At 40.3% G+C, this 16,766-nt stretch overlaps 1 protein-coding gene across 1 annotated transcript in view; it reads right to left on the bottom strand.

Annotated features, from left to right (window-relative positions):
* The window catches only part of rnf149 (ring finger protein 149), a 36,871-nt gene that overhangs the window by 17,611 nt on the left and 2,494 nt on the right, over positions 1–16,766 (bottom strand). Inside the window, exons 2-5 of the mRNA XM_062975384.1 lie at positions 11,470–11,720; positions 9,397–9,465; positions 7,483–7,565; positions 5,320–5,416 (exon numbers count right to left, since the gene is read on the bottom strand). Coding sequence (XP_062831454.1) covers positions 5,320–5,416; positions 7,483–7,565; positions 9,397–9,465; positions 11,470–11,720 — 500 coding nt within the window. The remainder of the gene's footprint in view (positions 1–5,319; positions 5,417–7,482; positions 7,566–9,396; positions 9,466–11,469; positions 11,721–16,766) is intronic.

The following is a 16,766-nucleotide window of genomic DNA, read 5'->3' on the forward strand; positions in this document are numbered from 1 at the left end:
GTTGGCCGACAATGGAGTCCCCTAGGTATGAAGCAGCCAGCCTTTGATGCTGCAAGGCTATTCAATGGTATTCAAGTTGGCCGACAATGGAGTCCCCTAGGTATGAAGCAGCCAGCCTTTGATGCTGCAAGGCTATTCAATGGTATTCAAGTTGGCTGACAATGGAGTCCCCTAGGTATGAAGCAGCCAGGGTTTGATGCTGCAAGGCTATTCAATGGTATTGAAGTTGATCGACAATGGAGTCCCCTAAGTATGAAGCAGCCACATTTTGATGCTGCAAGGCTATTCAATGGTATTCAAGTTGGCCGACAATGTAATCCCCTAGGTATGAAGCAGCCAGCCTTTGATGCTGCAAGGCTATTCAATGGTATTCAAGTTGGCCGACAATGGAGTCCCCTAGGTATGAAGTAGCCAGCCTTTGATGCTGCAAGGCTATTCAATGGTATTCAAGTTGGCCGACAATGGAGTCCCCTAGGTATGAAGCAGCCAGCCTTTGATGCTGCAAGGCTATTCAATGGTATTCAAGTTGGCCGACAATGGAGTCCCCTAGGTATGAAGCAGCCAGCCTTTGATGCTGCAAGGCTATTCAATGGTATTCAAGTTGGCTGACAATGGAGTCCCCTACGTATGAAGCAGCCAGGGTTTGATGCTGCAAGGCTATTCAATGGTATTGAAGTTGATCGACAATGGAGTCCCCTAAGTATGAAGCAGCCACGTTTTGATGCTGCAAGGCTATTCAATGGTATTCAAGTTGGCCGACAATGTAGTCCCCTAGGTATGAGGCAGCCAGACTTTAATGCTGCTAGGCTATTCAATGGTATTCAAGTTGGCCGACAATGGAGTCCCCTAGGTATGAAGCAGCCACGTTTTGATGCTGCAAGGCTATTCAATGGTATTCAAGTTGGCCGACAATGTAGTCCCCTAGGTATGAAGCAGCCAGCCTTTGATGCTGCAAGGCTATTCAATGGTATTCAAGTTGGCCGACAATGGAGTCCCCTAGTGTGATGACTCATGGGCCATGTAGTCCCGTTCCCAGTACTATTGTGGCAGATGAAGAGGAAAACTTGGGTTTCCCACCGTTTCAGCCAGAATTGGAGCCCTTGCACCTGCAAGATGTTTGCCCACAAGAAGTCAGCCAAACAAGCCTTAAGCAGAAATCTCCCCCATTTTCTCGCCGGGATTATTATAATCGAGATAGAGGCGCTAGGGAGGCGACTCGCAGAAGCGCCAGGATTGCTGCCAGACAATTAACTGATTAAGCCTGTTTCCCTTGGGAAATCTTAAGGAGTCATACATCTGGACACAGTATGGGTTTCGTTTCTTGTTCCCCAGGGAAAGTGTTCCTTGGCGGGAAAACAAGATCCTATATAGGTGTTTGCCTGCAAAGAAATCCTTGCGGAGTCAATTCGTCACCTTGTGGAGTGAGATCGTGTGTGGACTACGCTACTCCAGTCCCTTGCCTCCAGGACCAAGTTCCAAGCCTTGTTTCTCGGACCTTGTTCTAGCATCAAGCTTTCCTTGTTTCCACGGACCTCGCCACGGACCTTGTTCTTGTTTCTTGCCTCTTGCTGCCACGTATCAAGCCTTGTTTGCCAAGAATCTAGTTTGCTTCCAGCATTGTTGCCAAGCTCCATTGGACTAAAGGACCCTGTCATTTCCCCACACTTTGCTTGGCAAAGTGTGTGTTTCGGTTATTGGATTACAACTTTGGACTCTAATATCACATATTGGACATTGTTTTCCTGGACTATATTTGACCTTTCCTGAAAGGTCTACTTCTGAACTATATTCTTCACTTGTTTTTATTGACTTTATATAATCCTTTAATAAAGATATTAGATAGATTCTGGTCTCTGCGTATGGTTATTGGTGCTCTGCAGCCTGGGTCCTGACACCTAGGTATGAAGCAGCCAGCCTTTGATGCTGCAAGGCTATTCAATGGTATTCAAGTTGGCCGACAATGGAGTCCCCTAGGTATGAAGCAGCCAGCCTTTGATGCTGCAAGGCTATTCAATGGTATTCAAGTTGGCTGACAATGGAGTCCCCTAGGTATGAAGCAGCCAGGGTTTGATGCTGCAAGGCTATTCAATGGTATTCAAGTTGGCCGACAATGGAGTCCCCTAGGTATGAAGTAGCCAGCCTTTGATGCTGCAAGGCTATTCAATGGTATTCAAGTTGGCCGACAATGGAGTCCCCTAGGTATGAAGCAGCCAGCCTTTGATGCTGCAAGGCTATTCAATGGTATTCAAGTTGGCCGACAATGGAGTCCCCTAGGTATGAAGTAGCCAGCCTTTGATGCTGCAAGGCTATTCAATGGTATTCAAGTTGGCCGACAATGGAGTCCCCTAGGTATGAAGCAGCCAGCCTTTGATGCTGCAAGGCTATTCAATGGTATTCAAGTTGGCCGACAATGGAGTCCCCTAGGTATGAAGCAGCCAGCCTTTGATGCTGCAAGGATATTCAATGGTATTCAAGTTGGCTGACAATGGAGTCCCCTAGGTATGAAGCAGCCAGGGTTTGATGCTGCAAGGCTATTCAATGGTATTGAAGTTGATCGACAATGGAGTCCCCTAAGTATGAAGCAGCCAGCCTTTGATGCTGCAAGGCTATTCAATGGTATTCAAGTTGGCTGACAATGGAGTCCCCTAAGTATGAAGCAGCCAGCCTTTGATGCTGGAAGGCTATTTAATGGTATTCAAGTTGGCTGACAATGGAGTCCCCTAGGTATGAAGCAGCCAGGGTTTGATGCTGCAAGGCTATTCAATGGTATTGAAGTTGATCGACAATGGAGTCCCCTAAGTATGAAGCAGCCACGTTTTGATGCTGCAAGGCTATTCAATGGTATTCAAGTTGGCCGACAATGTAGTCCCCTAGGTATGAGGCAGCCAGACTTTAATGCTGCTAGGCTATTCAATGGTATTCAAGTTGGCCGACAATGGAGTCCCCTAGGTATGAAGCAGCCACGTTTTGATGCTGCAAGGCTATTCAATGGTATTCAAGTTGGCCGACAATGTAGTCCCCTAGGTATGAAGCAGCCAGCCTTTGATGCTGCAAGGCTATTCAATGGTATTCAAGTTGGCCGACAATGGAGTCCCCTAGTGTGATGACTCATGGGCCATGTAGTCCCGTTCCCAGTACTATTGTGGCAGATGAAGAGGAAAACTTGGGTTTCCCACCGTTTCAGCCAGAATTGGAGCCCTTGCACCTGCAAGATGTTTGCCCACAAGAAGTCAGCCAAACAAGCCTTAAGCAGAAATCTCCCCCATTTTCTCGCCGGGATTATTATAATCGAGATAGAGGCGCTAGGGATGCGACTCGCAGAAGCGCCAGGATTGCTGCCAGACAATTAACTGATTAAGCCTGTTTCCCTTGGGAAATCTTAAGGAGTCATACATCTGGACACAGTATGGGTTTCGTTTCTTGTTCCCCAGGGAAAGTGTTCCTTGGCGGGAAAACAAGATCCTATATAGGTGTTTGCCTGCAAAGAAATCCTTGCGGAGTCAATTCGTCACCTTGTGGAGTGAGATCGTGTGTGGACTACGCTACTCCAGTCCCTTGCCTCCAGGACCAAGTTCCAAGCCTTGTTTCTCGGACCTTGTTCTAGCATCAAGCTTTCCTTGTTTCCACGGACCTCGCCACGGACCTTGTTCTTGTTTCTTGCCTCTTGCTGCCACGTATCAAGCCTTGTTTGCCAAGAATCTAGTTTGCTTCCAGCATTGTTGCCAAGCTCCATTGGACTAAAGGACCCTGTCATTTCCCCACACTTTGCTTGGCAAAGTGTGTGTTTCGGTTATTGGATTACAACTTTGGACTCTAATATCACATATTGGACATTGTTTTCCTGGACAATATTTGACCTTTCCTGAAAGGTCTACTTCTGAACTATATTCTTCACTTGTTTTTATTGACTTTATATAATCCTTTAATAAAGATATTAGATAGATTCTGGTCTCTGCGTATGGTTATTGGTGCTCTGCAGCCTGGGTCCTGACACCTAGGTATGAAGCAGCCAGCCTTTGATGCTGCAAGGCTATTCAATGGTATTCAAGTTGGCCGACAATGGAGTCCCCTAGGTATGAAGCAGCCAGCCTTTGATGCTGCAAGGCTATTCAATGGTATTCAAGTTGATCGACAATGGAGTCCCCTAGGTATGAAGCAGCCAGCCTTTGATGCTGCAAGGCTATTCAATGGTATTCAAGTTGTTCGACAATGGAGTCCCCTAAGTATGAAGCAGCCACGTTTTGATGCTGCAAGGCTATTCAATGGTATTCAAGTTGGCCGACAATGTAGTCCCCTAAGTATGAAGCAGCCAGCCTTTGATGCTAGAAGGCTATTTAATGGTATTCAAGTTGGCTGACAATGGAGCCCCCTAGGTATGAAGCAGCCAGGCTTTGATGCTGCAAGGCTATTCAATGGTATTCAAGTTGGCTGACAATGGAGTCCCCTAAGTATGAAGCAGCCAGCCTTTGATGCTGGAAGGCTATTTAATGGTATTCAAGTTGGCTGACAATGGAGTCCCCTAAGTATGAAGCAGCCAGCCTTTGATGCTGGAAGGCTATTTAATGGTATTCAAGTTGGCTGACAATGGAGTCCCCTAGGTATGAAGCAGCCAGGGTTTGATGCTGCAAGGCTATTCAATGGTATTCAAGTTGGCCTGGAGGAGGTACCTGTGACTTCCTGGCGTTTTCCCTGACTTGGTGAAGTAGCTGAGGAGGGTGCTCTGGTGAGGGATCCTGATGATGGCGGCGAGTGAGGGGAAGGAGGCAGCCAGAAGGAGAAGCTGGGGCTCCGGCTCCCAGGGGGGCGGGGCTTGCGAGCAGGGCGCGCGGGGAACAGCCGTTGTCGGCCGGCCGGGGAGTGACATCATGGGAGGAGGGGTAACAGAGAGAGGGGAAAGGCAAAGCTGGGGATTCCCTCTCCCGCCCTTGTTTTGGAGGAGTGTGGGGTGAGTGGATCCTGTGGAGGTTCTGACCCGATGTTTTGTTGTTTCAACCTTGAGGCGTGGATAATGGATTCTGTGGTCAAATTTGGAGTTTGGAGTGTGTTTAGTTTTGTTGTTTTGCTCGGTGCTCGAATTCCATCACTCTTTTATATATAGATTTAAATTTCCATTGAAGAAACATGAGGGATACTTTCCACCATGAATTTCTGGCAGGTTTGAATCCATTTGAATTGCAAGCCAGCCACCTTCTAAGACTTCCTTTTGAAAAAAAACAAGTAACTCAGAATGCTTATGAGTTGCACATGTATTAGCACTATACATGATAACTAGAGCTTCCTCTCAGGTTTAATTACAATATATACATTTTCACAACATACCCAATATCCTAAAGCTTTGATGACATCTAGTTTGCACATTGGACATGTTCTGTGCTCCAATAACCAGGGATCAATGCAATGCCTATGGAAGACATGTCTGAAAACAGAGAGTACTTTTAAAAGAAAGTACAAGAACACTTCTAATAATGACCTTGCTTTTATGCAATGAAATTTAACTAAACTACAAAAAGTGATAACATTAGGTTTAGATAATAGGTAGGGTATTAAAACATGGTAACACTAAGATAGCAAAGCAACATATACTATCAATTTATTTGTCAATATGCTGCTTAGGCTCAAAGTAATTGCTATCATTGTAAAATACAACATGCTATATTACAGAAGCTATGAAAACAGTCATGGACATAAAACCCATAGTAATAATAACAGACAGAATCAAGTCCCATGAAGAAGGTAGATTAGCTTGCATGAAGGGAGCACAGATATATATACACACACACACACACACACACACACACACACACACCCCTCTCATTTTCACCCCGCCTTTCTCACCCGAGGGGACTCAAGGCGGCTTACAAAGGTTGGCAAAAATTTAATATACCTACTTGTTTAATAAACTCATCATATTTTCTCCCCCTCCCCAATTCATTATTTTGGATATATGTGATCCTTTGAGGGTGTAAGTTCTTGAAGTAGAGAAAGCATGTAAATCTAGATGTCTTATCTATATATCACTTTCAGTTCTCTTGATAAAACAGGAACAAGGAATTGTTTTTCCTCTGAGGGTGGTACTTCTTTTTGAAACAATGTTTTGGGAAGACGAAAGATACTAATTAATAAGAGGTGGAACTAAAACTCAAAGGTAGGGAGGACCTAAATATGCATAGAGATATGCATTAAGCAGAGACCATGATTAAGAAAGGAAGCTCATTCATCATATATCCCACAAGTTAAGGCACAATTAAATTGCTTTGGCAGTGATATGAACTACCATTACTGTGTTCTCTAGCTTCGGTAAATTAAGTTAAAAAGAAGTTACCCACCAAATGAAAATAAGATTGGAAATATAGAAAAACTATGTACAGGCAGTCCCCAAGTTGCAAACACCCAACTTACAAATGACTCATAGTTAAGAACCAGGGGTGGGGGGGGGAAGAGACAACAGAAAGTGAGAGAAATCACTCCTGAAAAGAGTTTTCATGGAGAAAAGGAGTCTCTATTGAGGCTTTATCACGAATCCTTGTTTCTACAAGTCACATGTTTCCAATGATCACAGGGACAGAAAGGGAGATAAAATCTTCTAAACAGGGGCACAGGCAGCAAAACAAATGCCACATGTGTGATAACCCTTCCCTATGCTATCCAAAACTTACATACATACATAATACATAGTAAAGGTAAAGGTTTTCCCCTGACGTTAAGTCCAGTCGTGACCGACTCTGGGGGTTGGTGCTCATCTCCATTTCTAAGCCGAAGAGCCGGCATTGTCCGTAGACACCTCCAAGGTCATGTGGCCGGCATGACTGCATGGAGCGCCGTTACCTTCCCGCCAGAGCGGTACCTATTGATCTACTCACATTTGCATGTTTTCGAACTGCTAGGTTGGCAGGAGCTGGGGCTAACAGCGGGCGCTCATTCCGCTCCTGGGATTTGAACCTGGGACCTTTCGGTCTGCAAGTTCAGCAGCTCAGCGCTTTAACACACTGTGCCACCATACATACATACATACAAATAGATAGCTGTAGTTACACTTTCAAAATGTACCTGTTTCGATTTACATACAAATTCAACTTCAGAACAAACCTACAGAACTATCTTGTTTGTAATTTGGGAATTGTCTGTATACATTTTTTTTTCAAATCTACTAAGTAGCTCATTCACTACTAATAACACTTTGCTTCCAATCCAGTCATTTTCACTGAATAAAAAGGAGTTGTACAATAGCTTATGTTTAGAATATTAAGATCAAAATTCAAAGAAATATAGAAACATCTCACTATGGCCAATACAATACAAAACAAACACAAATGTATATACTTTGACATGCTTGAATAAACAATAAAGCAGAGAATACTGACAGTGCACTGTAATTCTTCCATCTAAATATACCGAAGGCTAAATATTATCATGCAATTCATTAAATATTTCTAAGGAAAAGCAACTGAAGCAAAATAGTTCTCACAGTTTTAATATGCTTACTTGCAAGGAAGAACTCGAACGATATCTTTTGCTTTATAGTTTTCAATGCACACAGCACAATTTTCTGCATCGACATCCAAACCCTTTAAAAAAGAGCCTTATTTAACCATGGCATCAAAAAAGGCATTATCCTTAATCTAAAATAAAAGCAAGTTCCAATTTACAAGATTGTTATAGTTTAAGAATCTAAATCTTTGCAGCTAATTGTTTTTTTTAAAAGCAGTGAATGTTTTCATTCAGATTCCCAAAGAAACATTTATGAAGAAATGATCCATAACAGATGACTGCAAGAGGACAAATGTGTGTGCCCAGGAGGTTAATTTGTAAAACAAAACAGTAAAGGAAGGGGGAAAAAACAGGAAGAAAGGAAACAATAAAGAAGAAAGACTTCAAGTACAATTTGCCAGAGAAAAACTGAAACAGAGCTTCTATGGAAATGTGACAAATGAAATAGAACCAAAAGACAGTCGGGGAATTGCAATTGCAACAAAAGGATCTACTGTTAGTCCTCCACATTTGCTGGGATTAGGGACGCATGATTCCAATGAAAGTGGCAAAACTGAAATTTAAAAAAACACATTTTTTTTATAAACCTGAGAGAATATCTTTCTGCCAGACATTGACCATAGAACGGTACTCGAAAACCTAAAGATTCCTAGAGATGTGTTTTCCTCTAGGTCCTCAAGCATGACTATATGATCAACTTCCACACTGGAGGACTCCTAGAGAAAACATTTGAATCCAATTTGCAAAAGTTAAACCCACAAATGTGGAGGGCCAATTATATTACATCTAAGAGATTCTGAAGTTGTGCTATGTACAGAACCATGATGAGGGGAAAAAAGCTATTATTCTTTTTGTTTAATTAATTGAGGCATTTACCATACAGTATATAACTCACAATTCAAGTCTGTGACCTTTTTTGTGAAGTCCAGCATGAGCAGAGGAAGCAGAGCCGGTCCAACAATGAGGCGAATTAAGCGGTCGCTTCAGGCGCAAAATATAGGAGGGCGCAGTTGAGACTGCTTTTTCTGTCGATTTGTTGTAAAACATGATGTTTTGGTGCTTAATTTGTAAAATCTTAATGTAATTTGATGTTTAATAGGCTTTTCCTTAATCCCTCATTATTATCCAACATTTTTGCTTATCCAATGCTTTTATTTTTCAATGATTGGTTTGGGGGGGACGGGGACACACCAAAATTCTGTTCGCCTACACTTGAAAAATACCTAGGGCCAGCTCTGAGAGGAAGATCCAGTAGGCAGATTTAAATATATGACTAATTATATTAAGACTAAAAGGGCCAGTTTTTAGAAAAGATAATTTAGGTATACCTCCAAACATGGACACACTCACTGTTATTCCCAATTCATGTTTTTTAAGATGACCTTAGTTTCTAACAGGTCTGACATATGCCTTTCGGAGTTTCTGTTCATATGCTACTTAGAATACACGGAGGTAGCTATGCCATTTCAATATATAATTTTTACACTGCAGCAATCTCTCTCTGTGTGTGTACCTCAACTTTAACAACAAGTGCAGTTCCTTTCATTTTATGAAAGTGTACCAATGAAGGAAGGAACTGGCAAAACCTCCTCAGAGTATTCATTGAAGGTGCGTCAAGCCAACCCTGACCAGGATTGCCTTCCACCTGGAAACCAATGTCCTCACTGTGGAAGAACATGCGGGTCAAGAATAGGGCTCTACAGTCAACTATGTATCAACCACCAAGACACTACACTTGGAAGACCATCATACTCTGACAATGAGGGATTGCCTAAGTAAGTAATTGTCTCAGAAAACCCCGTGAAATTCATGAGGTCACTGTAAATCAAAAGACTATGGCAGACGCTCACACACACACACACATCAACAAAAAAGCTTTTCACTCTACATTAGTATGACAAAAATTACCTTATCTTCTGGCTTGACAATACGCAGTGACAGATGGCCAATTGCTTTCATTGTTTCTTCTCTGTGGCTCTTAAAAAAATAATTTAGGTTAGCAATGCAAATTTCAATGATATGTTATGAAGAGAAAACTGAAATGCTGAGAATTTTAGAAACACCAGCAATCTAAGATTTAACAATTCTGTAGTGAAGGATGCCAAAGTTGTGTCGTACTGCTATTTCCACTGCCTATAGATGAACAACAAGAATTCATATAATGAGATTGGTAATTTTTCTGAATACAATAGTTTTTTTCACCATCAAAAATGTGAACCTGGTAACCAGTCCATCAGTTTACATTAATAATGAAATGAAAACAGTCACTCATTTTCTTAAGTTCTTTTTGATACTACACTTTTACTATATAGCTAAGATACCATGCAAACTGCTCGTACTTTTGTAGGAGGACTAATTGCATTTTATATATACCCTGCCTAGTTGTTGAACACCTACTTTCATTAGTTTGCTGCATACCATCTTAACGCCAATATTTTTTGTCGATGTTAACGTTTTAAAGAATTTAATATGTTGTAAATGTGTGACTGTATTATGTTATGTTTATTTAAGTTGCTATTTTTGTAATTTTTATTGAGCTTGTTTGATTTGTTATAAATTATTCTTGGCATTGAATGTTTGCCACTGTGTTTTATATTGTTGTATGCTACCCTGAGTCCCTCTGGGGAGATAGGGAGGACTATAAATAAAGCATTTATTATTAATATTTATTTTATTGTATCTTTGAAACCTTACACAACAGTGAAGACTAAGAGGATAATTTTGTTATTGCTTCTCCTATGCAGAACATAGTTATATTATACTACTACACCTTTTAGTAAACTTAAAACCTTCCCCAAATGATCATGTACATTGACAACATCAACACAAATACCATCTAGAACAGTGGTTCTTAACCTATGAGTGTCCAGCTGTTTTGGCCTACAACTCCCAGAAATCCCAGTCAGTTTACCAGCTGTTAGGATTTCTAGGAGTTGAAGGCTAAAACATCTGGACCCACAGGTGGAGAACCACTGATCTAGAGATGTCAATGAAAGGCACTAGGTCTTCCATGGAACCATTCCTTTGTTAGACAAATAAGACTACATACAAAAGTTCAGGTCTTTCTAAAGTATCCGGTGTCTTTGCTAGCTATTCAGTACCAAGTAAGAACAACATAATTTGCATTAAGGAAGTCAAGTTTCAAAGCTGCTTTAGAAAGGCATTCAAACTGTAATTTTAACTTAGCACTGATCTAAGCTGTAGGGCGCCTGGGGCAGTGAAACCTCCAACACAGACAGGGATAATATCACTCTGTACGTAGTAATGTCAACACTGCAGCAGAATTTTCAGGAGAAAACAAACAGGAAATGAAAAGGGAGTAATCAACTTGGTTGGAATTAGTATCTACCGCATACTGTAAGAACAAGATGGCACTAAGTAAAGAAATATGGGGAAAGAGCACCACAGTCAGGGTAACAGAAAATTTCAAAAGCAGCACATTGTGAAACAAAATGAGGGCAAGGATAGCTGAGAAGACTTATTAAACACAAAAAGCTTGTCCATTGAATCTCTTGCTCAAAACGTTTCATTAGGAAGAAAAGTGTGGATGAAGTGCCAAGAGTTTATTTTCTTTATTGTTTTTAACTAGGCTGTTTGTTTTTAACCACAGACTTCTAGTACAGTCGGAGAACTAAGTGGGCATTTTAAATTTGTTATGTCTCTGGAAGAAGCAAAGGCGTACAATTAGAACAATTAATTTCATCACTTGAAGTCAGCCTCAGTTCTAGTTCAAAACACTAATTTGGAGGGTAGAAGCAATTCAGGCATGTCTAGTTCTGGAAACAAGTTACACCAGATACTAATAGGCAACATAAAAATTGCTATTAAGAAACATATTCAGGTTAAGTTGCATTTATAGGTGAGGCAAGAAGATAAAGGGTTGCCATACAACATTTCAATTATGCATTCATTTAATATTTGTTTGTTAGTAAGCAAATATATTTCATAGACAGAAAAAAGAGAACCATCACTGATAATTACCTGGTTTCTAAAATGTGATCCAGTATAGAGGAAGCGTTGTATATAAAAAAATATAAGCCATGCTAAAGATATAATCATCATGGTGATAAATGCAATTGCCACAAAGACAACTGACTGTCCACTGATATATTCTTGTACATGTTGTTTACCAACACCAATTGTCATTTTTACTGGAATTCCTCTTCGCACTGGCTCCAAAATCTCCATTCCCTTTGGGTAGCCAACCATAATTACAACTGTATTGGCAGTACCTGTAGAAGGAGAAAAATATATACAGTACATCAAATTGGCTCTTTTTAGAAATCAAGGTCACTTTACGAGAAGTTTAGTAAGAAAGAGCTAAAGGCTAAATACGCTAAAAGCACCACATTCTGTCTGATCTTGTAAGCTCACAGGGTCAGTCCTGGTTAGTACTTAGGTGGAAGATACCCACTGAATACCAGATGCTGTAGCTAATTTCAGAGGAAGAAACTGAAAAAACCACTTTGCCTAAGAAAACCTTATGAAATGCATGGGTTTTCATAAGTTGACAGGTGACTTGAAGGCATATACATGCACGCACAAATAAGAGCTACTTTTGCCTATTTTTGCCCTAAGATCTCTTGATCCTAAGTATGTGACTGGGAGATAAGGGAGAAATAGAAGACAAGTAAACAAACCTTTAAGAAATATCACGTTAGGTCTATAGTACTTCAATGAAGGAGGGAAATCATGTTCAATGTTTAGTCTGAATCTACACTGTCATATAATCCAGATTATCAAAGAAGATAATCCAGATTATCTGATTTGAACTGGATTATATGAGTCTATACTGCTATAAAATCCAGTTCAAAGCAGTAATTATGGATTTTATATGGCAGTGTATTTGGGGCCTTATAATCCAAGGGTGGAGCCTCCAGTGGCTCAGTGTGTTAAAGCGCTGAGCTGCTGGACTTGCAGACCGAAAGGTCCCAGGTTCAAACCAGGAGAGCAGAGTGAGCGCCCGCTGTTAGCTCCAGCTTCTGCCAACCTAGCAGTTCGAAAACATGCAAATGTGAGTAGATCAATAGGTACCGCTCTGGCGGGAAGGTAACGGCGTTCCATGCAGTCATGCCGGCCACATGACCTTGGAGGTGTCTAAAGACAATGCCGGCTCTTCGGCTTAGAAATAGAGATGAGCACCAACCCCCAGAGTTGGACACAACTAGACTTAACGTCAGGGGAAACCTTTACCTTTACCTTAATCCAAGGGTGCATCTATAATGTAGAATTAAGGCAATTTGACACCACTTTAATTTCCATGGCTTCATGCTATGGAATCCTGGGAATTGTAGTTTTATAAGTAAGTTTATTTAATGCTTAGGCCATAGGTCTTTCACAGGACAAACAAATAAATACATAAAAACCAGATTATTAAATACAATATGAAATACACCATTGAAGTACTACATGAAGCACTAAAATGCTACATAAATCAATTATGAGATGCACCTTTAAAAATACTACATGAACTAGCTCTTGCATAGTTAAAAACTAAGTAAAATTAAGTATTATTAAAATTTAAGTAATAAATACTTTGGATATAAACAACCACATATGATTAGGTAAAATCACCTCCAGAACAGTCGACTGCAATATCAGAAATTAATCTTGCCAGTATTTTCAGTATGGTCAGAGCCAAAAGAGACACCTTGTGAGTAATCATAGGGTTAGTGTGAGCTGTAGTTTTACAAGGACATTAACCTTCTCTAGCAAAGAGTGCTGGGCTTCACCAAACTGTAACTCCCATAATTCCATTGCACTGAGCCATGGCAGATAAAGTGATGTCAAACTGCATTAATTCTACAAGGTAGATGCACCCCTAGAGTCTCTGCACCTTAAATGCCATGGAAATTCTGAAATGTGTCATAAATTGACTAGCATCCTGTTGATTAGTCCCAATTTGAGTAGATCCATTCAATCAATTTCCCAATGGTGAATCAAGATGTAGGTATATGCCACTGATTCGGTGAGTCTATCTAGAGGCCCTCCCACGCAGCCATATAACCAAGGCAGAAAACCCCACAATATCTGCTTTGAACTGGGTTATCTGAGTCCACATCTCCATATATTCCAGTTCAAAGCAGAAAATGTGGGATTTTATTCAGCTGTGTGGAAGGGGCCTAAGTAGGGCTGAAAACAGGAAATGGGCTATTGTCTCCTCGTTCCCTCTTACAGAACCAATAATCTGACCCATAATTTTATGGAGACCCCCGGTGGTGCCTTGTGCCGGCAGGACTGGAAGACTGAAAGGTTGCCGATTTAAATCCGGGGTGTAGGGCGAGCTCCCATCTGTTGAGCTCTAGCTTCTCATGTGGGGACATGAGAGAAGCCTCTCACAGGATGGTAAAAACATAAATCATCTAGGTGTCCTCTGGGCAATATTCTTGCAGACAGCCAATTCTCTCACACCAGAAGTGACTTGTAGTTTCTCAAGTTGCTTTTGACATGAAAAAAATGAGACACCTGCTCTATGAGGATTAGCAATTTTCAAAATGAGAATTCTTGTTAGCGAATATCTTGATTTTTTTCTTTCATCACCATTTTTCTTTCTAATAAATCTTTGTTGTGGTGCTATTACAGCAAACTCACACATGGGACTGCTACTCCAAGCAAATCCAAACAAGAAAATACAAAATAAGCCTCTTAAATATGTGAGAATTTAGCTGAAGATTAAGATTAATTCTGAAAACAAGCATATGAACAGAAAGCTGAAAACAATCAAAATGTAATACCAAGTATACCGATAGAATTAAATGTATGAAATTTGCTTTTTCTTCCATTGCTGACATGGCAAGAAATCTAAAGGATGAGTATAAGATCATAAGATCAAACCTGCTATAAAGGGACATATAAGAATGTTTCCTTTATATAATCTATATTCTCCTGAAAATATTCTTAAACTTTGGTTTACCAGTTCTTCATTTTAACTTGGTAAAATTGATAACAATAAGCATAAGAATTCAAATAGTTGCTGTCATTATTCTGCAAAATGCTATGTATTTAAGAGATCTGAGAACATATAACATCCAAGTAAAGGTTCCTCTGACCTAGTCAGGAAATACAAGGCTGCAAATAAACTGTGCATGTTATTAATAAGAGAAAATGAAACAGGCTGTGATTCAATTGCACTTATCCCTTGTCCTATTTCCATTTCCATATTTACATTGCTATGTTTTGGGATCTCTGAACTACAAAGCCCCTTTTATGTTTCAAATACAATAATCCTAGTAGAATTACATGAGTATACTTTTTACTTGGACACAAGGGAAGAGCTGGCGGAGTGGGTGTTAATACAGTCTGCTCACAGTATCTGGATGTGTGACTTTCGTATCTGTATTGTTGCTGTGTACAAGTAGTTTCCGACTTGTGGCATTCCTAAGGTAATCATACCACATGGTTTACTTGGCAAGAATTGTTCAGAGGGGGCTGTCTTTACCTTTCTCTGAGAATATGTCTTGCCCAAAGTCATCTAGTGGCCTTCCATGGCCAGGTAACAATTTGAATCTTGGTCCCTCAAGTCCTACTCCTATGTTCAAACAATGTTGCATACCCCCAACTATTCATGCAAATGCCAAAATACTGACAATAAATTGACCTGTTATTTTAATATAACTGAAAATAATGCAATAATGATTATTTTTTAAAAAATTTATAGCAACTTCATTAATGTCACTAATTTTTTAAGGCAAGGAATTCACTAGATTTTCTTAGACAAGGTGGTTTTGCCAGTTCTTTCCTCTGAAATATAGCCTGCAGCACATGGTATCCCTTGGTGATCTACCATCAGAGTACTAACAAGGCTGACTCTGTTTAACTTCCAAGAACTAACCCCAAACATATCCTGCTATGAGGCCTTGCGGCCATTTTAAAACAGATTACTAAATTTCAGGAAGAAACACACAAAAACAATCAGAACGTAACAAAAGAATCAGGAAGAACTCAAGGGTATTAAGCCAGGGAAGGCTTAAGGCAGAGACTTATCAATATACTTCAGAAGATTAGTTTTATTACAGACACTCCATTCATAAACATATTTTTCTAATAATCTAAAACAAGCCACTTATTCTTTCCTTAATATATCATCCTTTTATTACAACATCATCCTATTAAAACAGCAGGGCTCTACAAGCTTCTCATACAGCAGCTTTCCTTTCTTAGTCACACACCTAGTAAACATGATCACACCTCCAAACAAGGATGCTGCCACTGTGCCCAGTAGCTCTCTTATTCCCAAAGGTTGGGTCACAGAACATTTGCTGTGCCATTAAAAGCACCTCCAGTTTATGTGCTCACAAAAAATACTTTCATGTGAGGTGCTTTTTAGTTCTTCTTCTTCTATAATACTGATAGTGACAGAATAAGAAAATAAGAAGGCTGGATACAGTGTGGTAAGAGATTTTTTTCCCAGTCATAACATCAGAACATGGGGTCACTAAGTAAAATTAAATGGCATAAAAGGCAGGGCAAGCAGGTAGAAGTCCTTTAGGGTAATTCCAACTGTAGTTTCCAAATAGATACAATGAATCAATGGAACTTACATAAATGTCATTTTAGCAAGTTGCCATTGATTAAAAGTTTCCTTACTCACTAGGACATAGTTAATTTATGTGATTTGTTATCACAAACATGTAGCAATGCCTTACAACAGTGGTAAAATTAAAAGGGGACTGACAAATGCATGGTGCATCATTTTAACAAAAGGTTGTTGAGTCATCCTGGCTGTTGGCAACTTGCATATAACTAAGGGCCCTTCGACACAGCCATATAACCCAGAATATCAAGGCAGAAAATCCCACAATATCTGCTTTGAACTGGGTTATCCGAGTCCACACTGCCATATATTCCAGTTCAAAGCAGAAAATATGGGATTTTATTTAGCTGTGTGGAAGGGGCCTAATATCAACTGCTTGTGGAAACAGCAGGAGAGGACTGTGAGGACAAACTGGAGGAGCAAGCAAATAAATAGCTTATGGCTCTAGAAGACATACAGAATATAAATGCAATGCAAACAACCCAATGCAGGCATCTGATATGATTCAGCAAGGCTCATCTTTCACACTGACATGATGTAACACTTGCAATTATTCCACATGTGCAGCTGGACATGAGGAATATTTAGTTTAGAATTAAAGTGTGCTCTGAAGACGTGGAGGAACTTTCTGACTTGCAAAATTAACCCCAGGGTACAGCTGGGATTTGTCATTTCTGAAAACTCCCTGCAATTTATAGTTTTGAAAATGAAACCCTACAATCAGTGCAAGGGAAGGTGCTAAACT

This window comes from Anolis carolinensis, chromosome 3 (assembly GCF_035594765.1).
Source record: "Anolis carolinensis isolate JA03-04 chromosome 3, rAnoCar3.1.pri, whole genome shotgun sequence".
NCBI classification, from domain to species: Eukaryota; Metazoa; Chordata; class Lepidosauria; order Squamata; family Dactyloidae; genus Anolis; species Anolis carolinensis.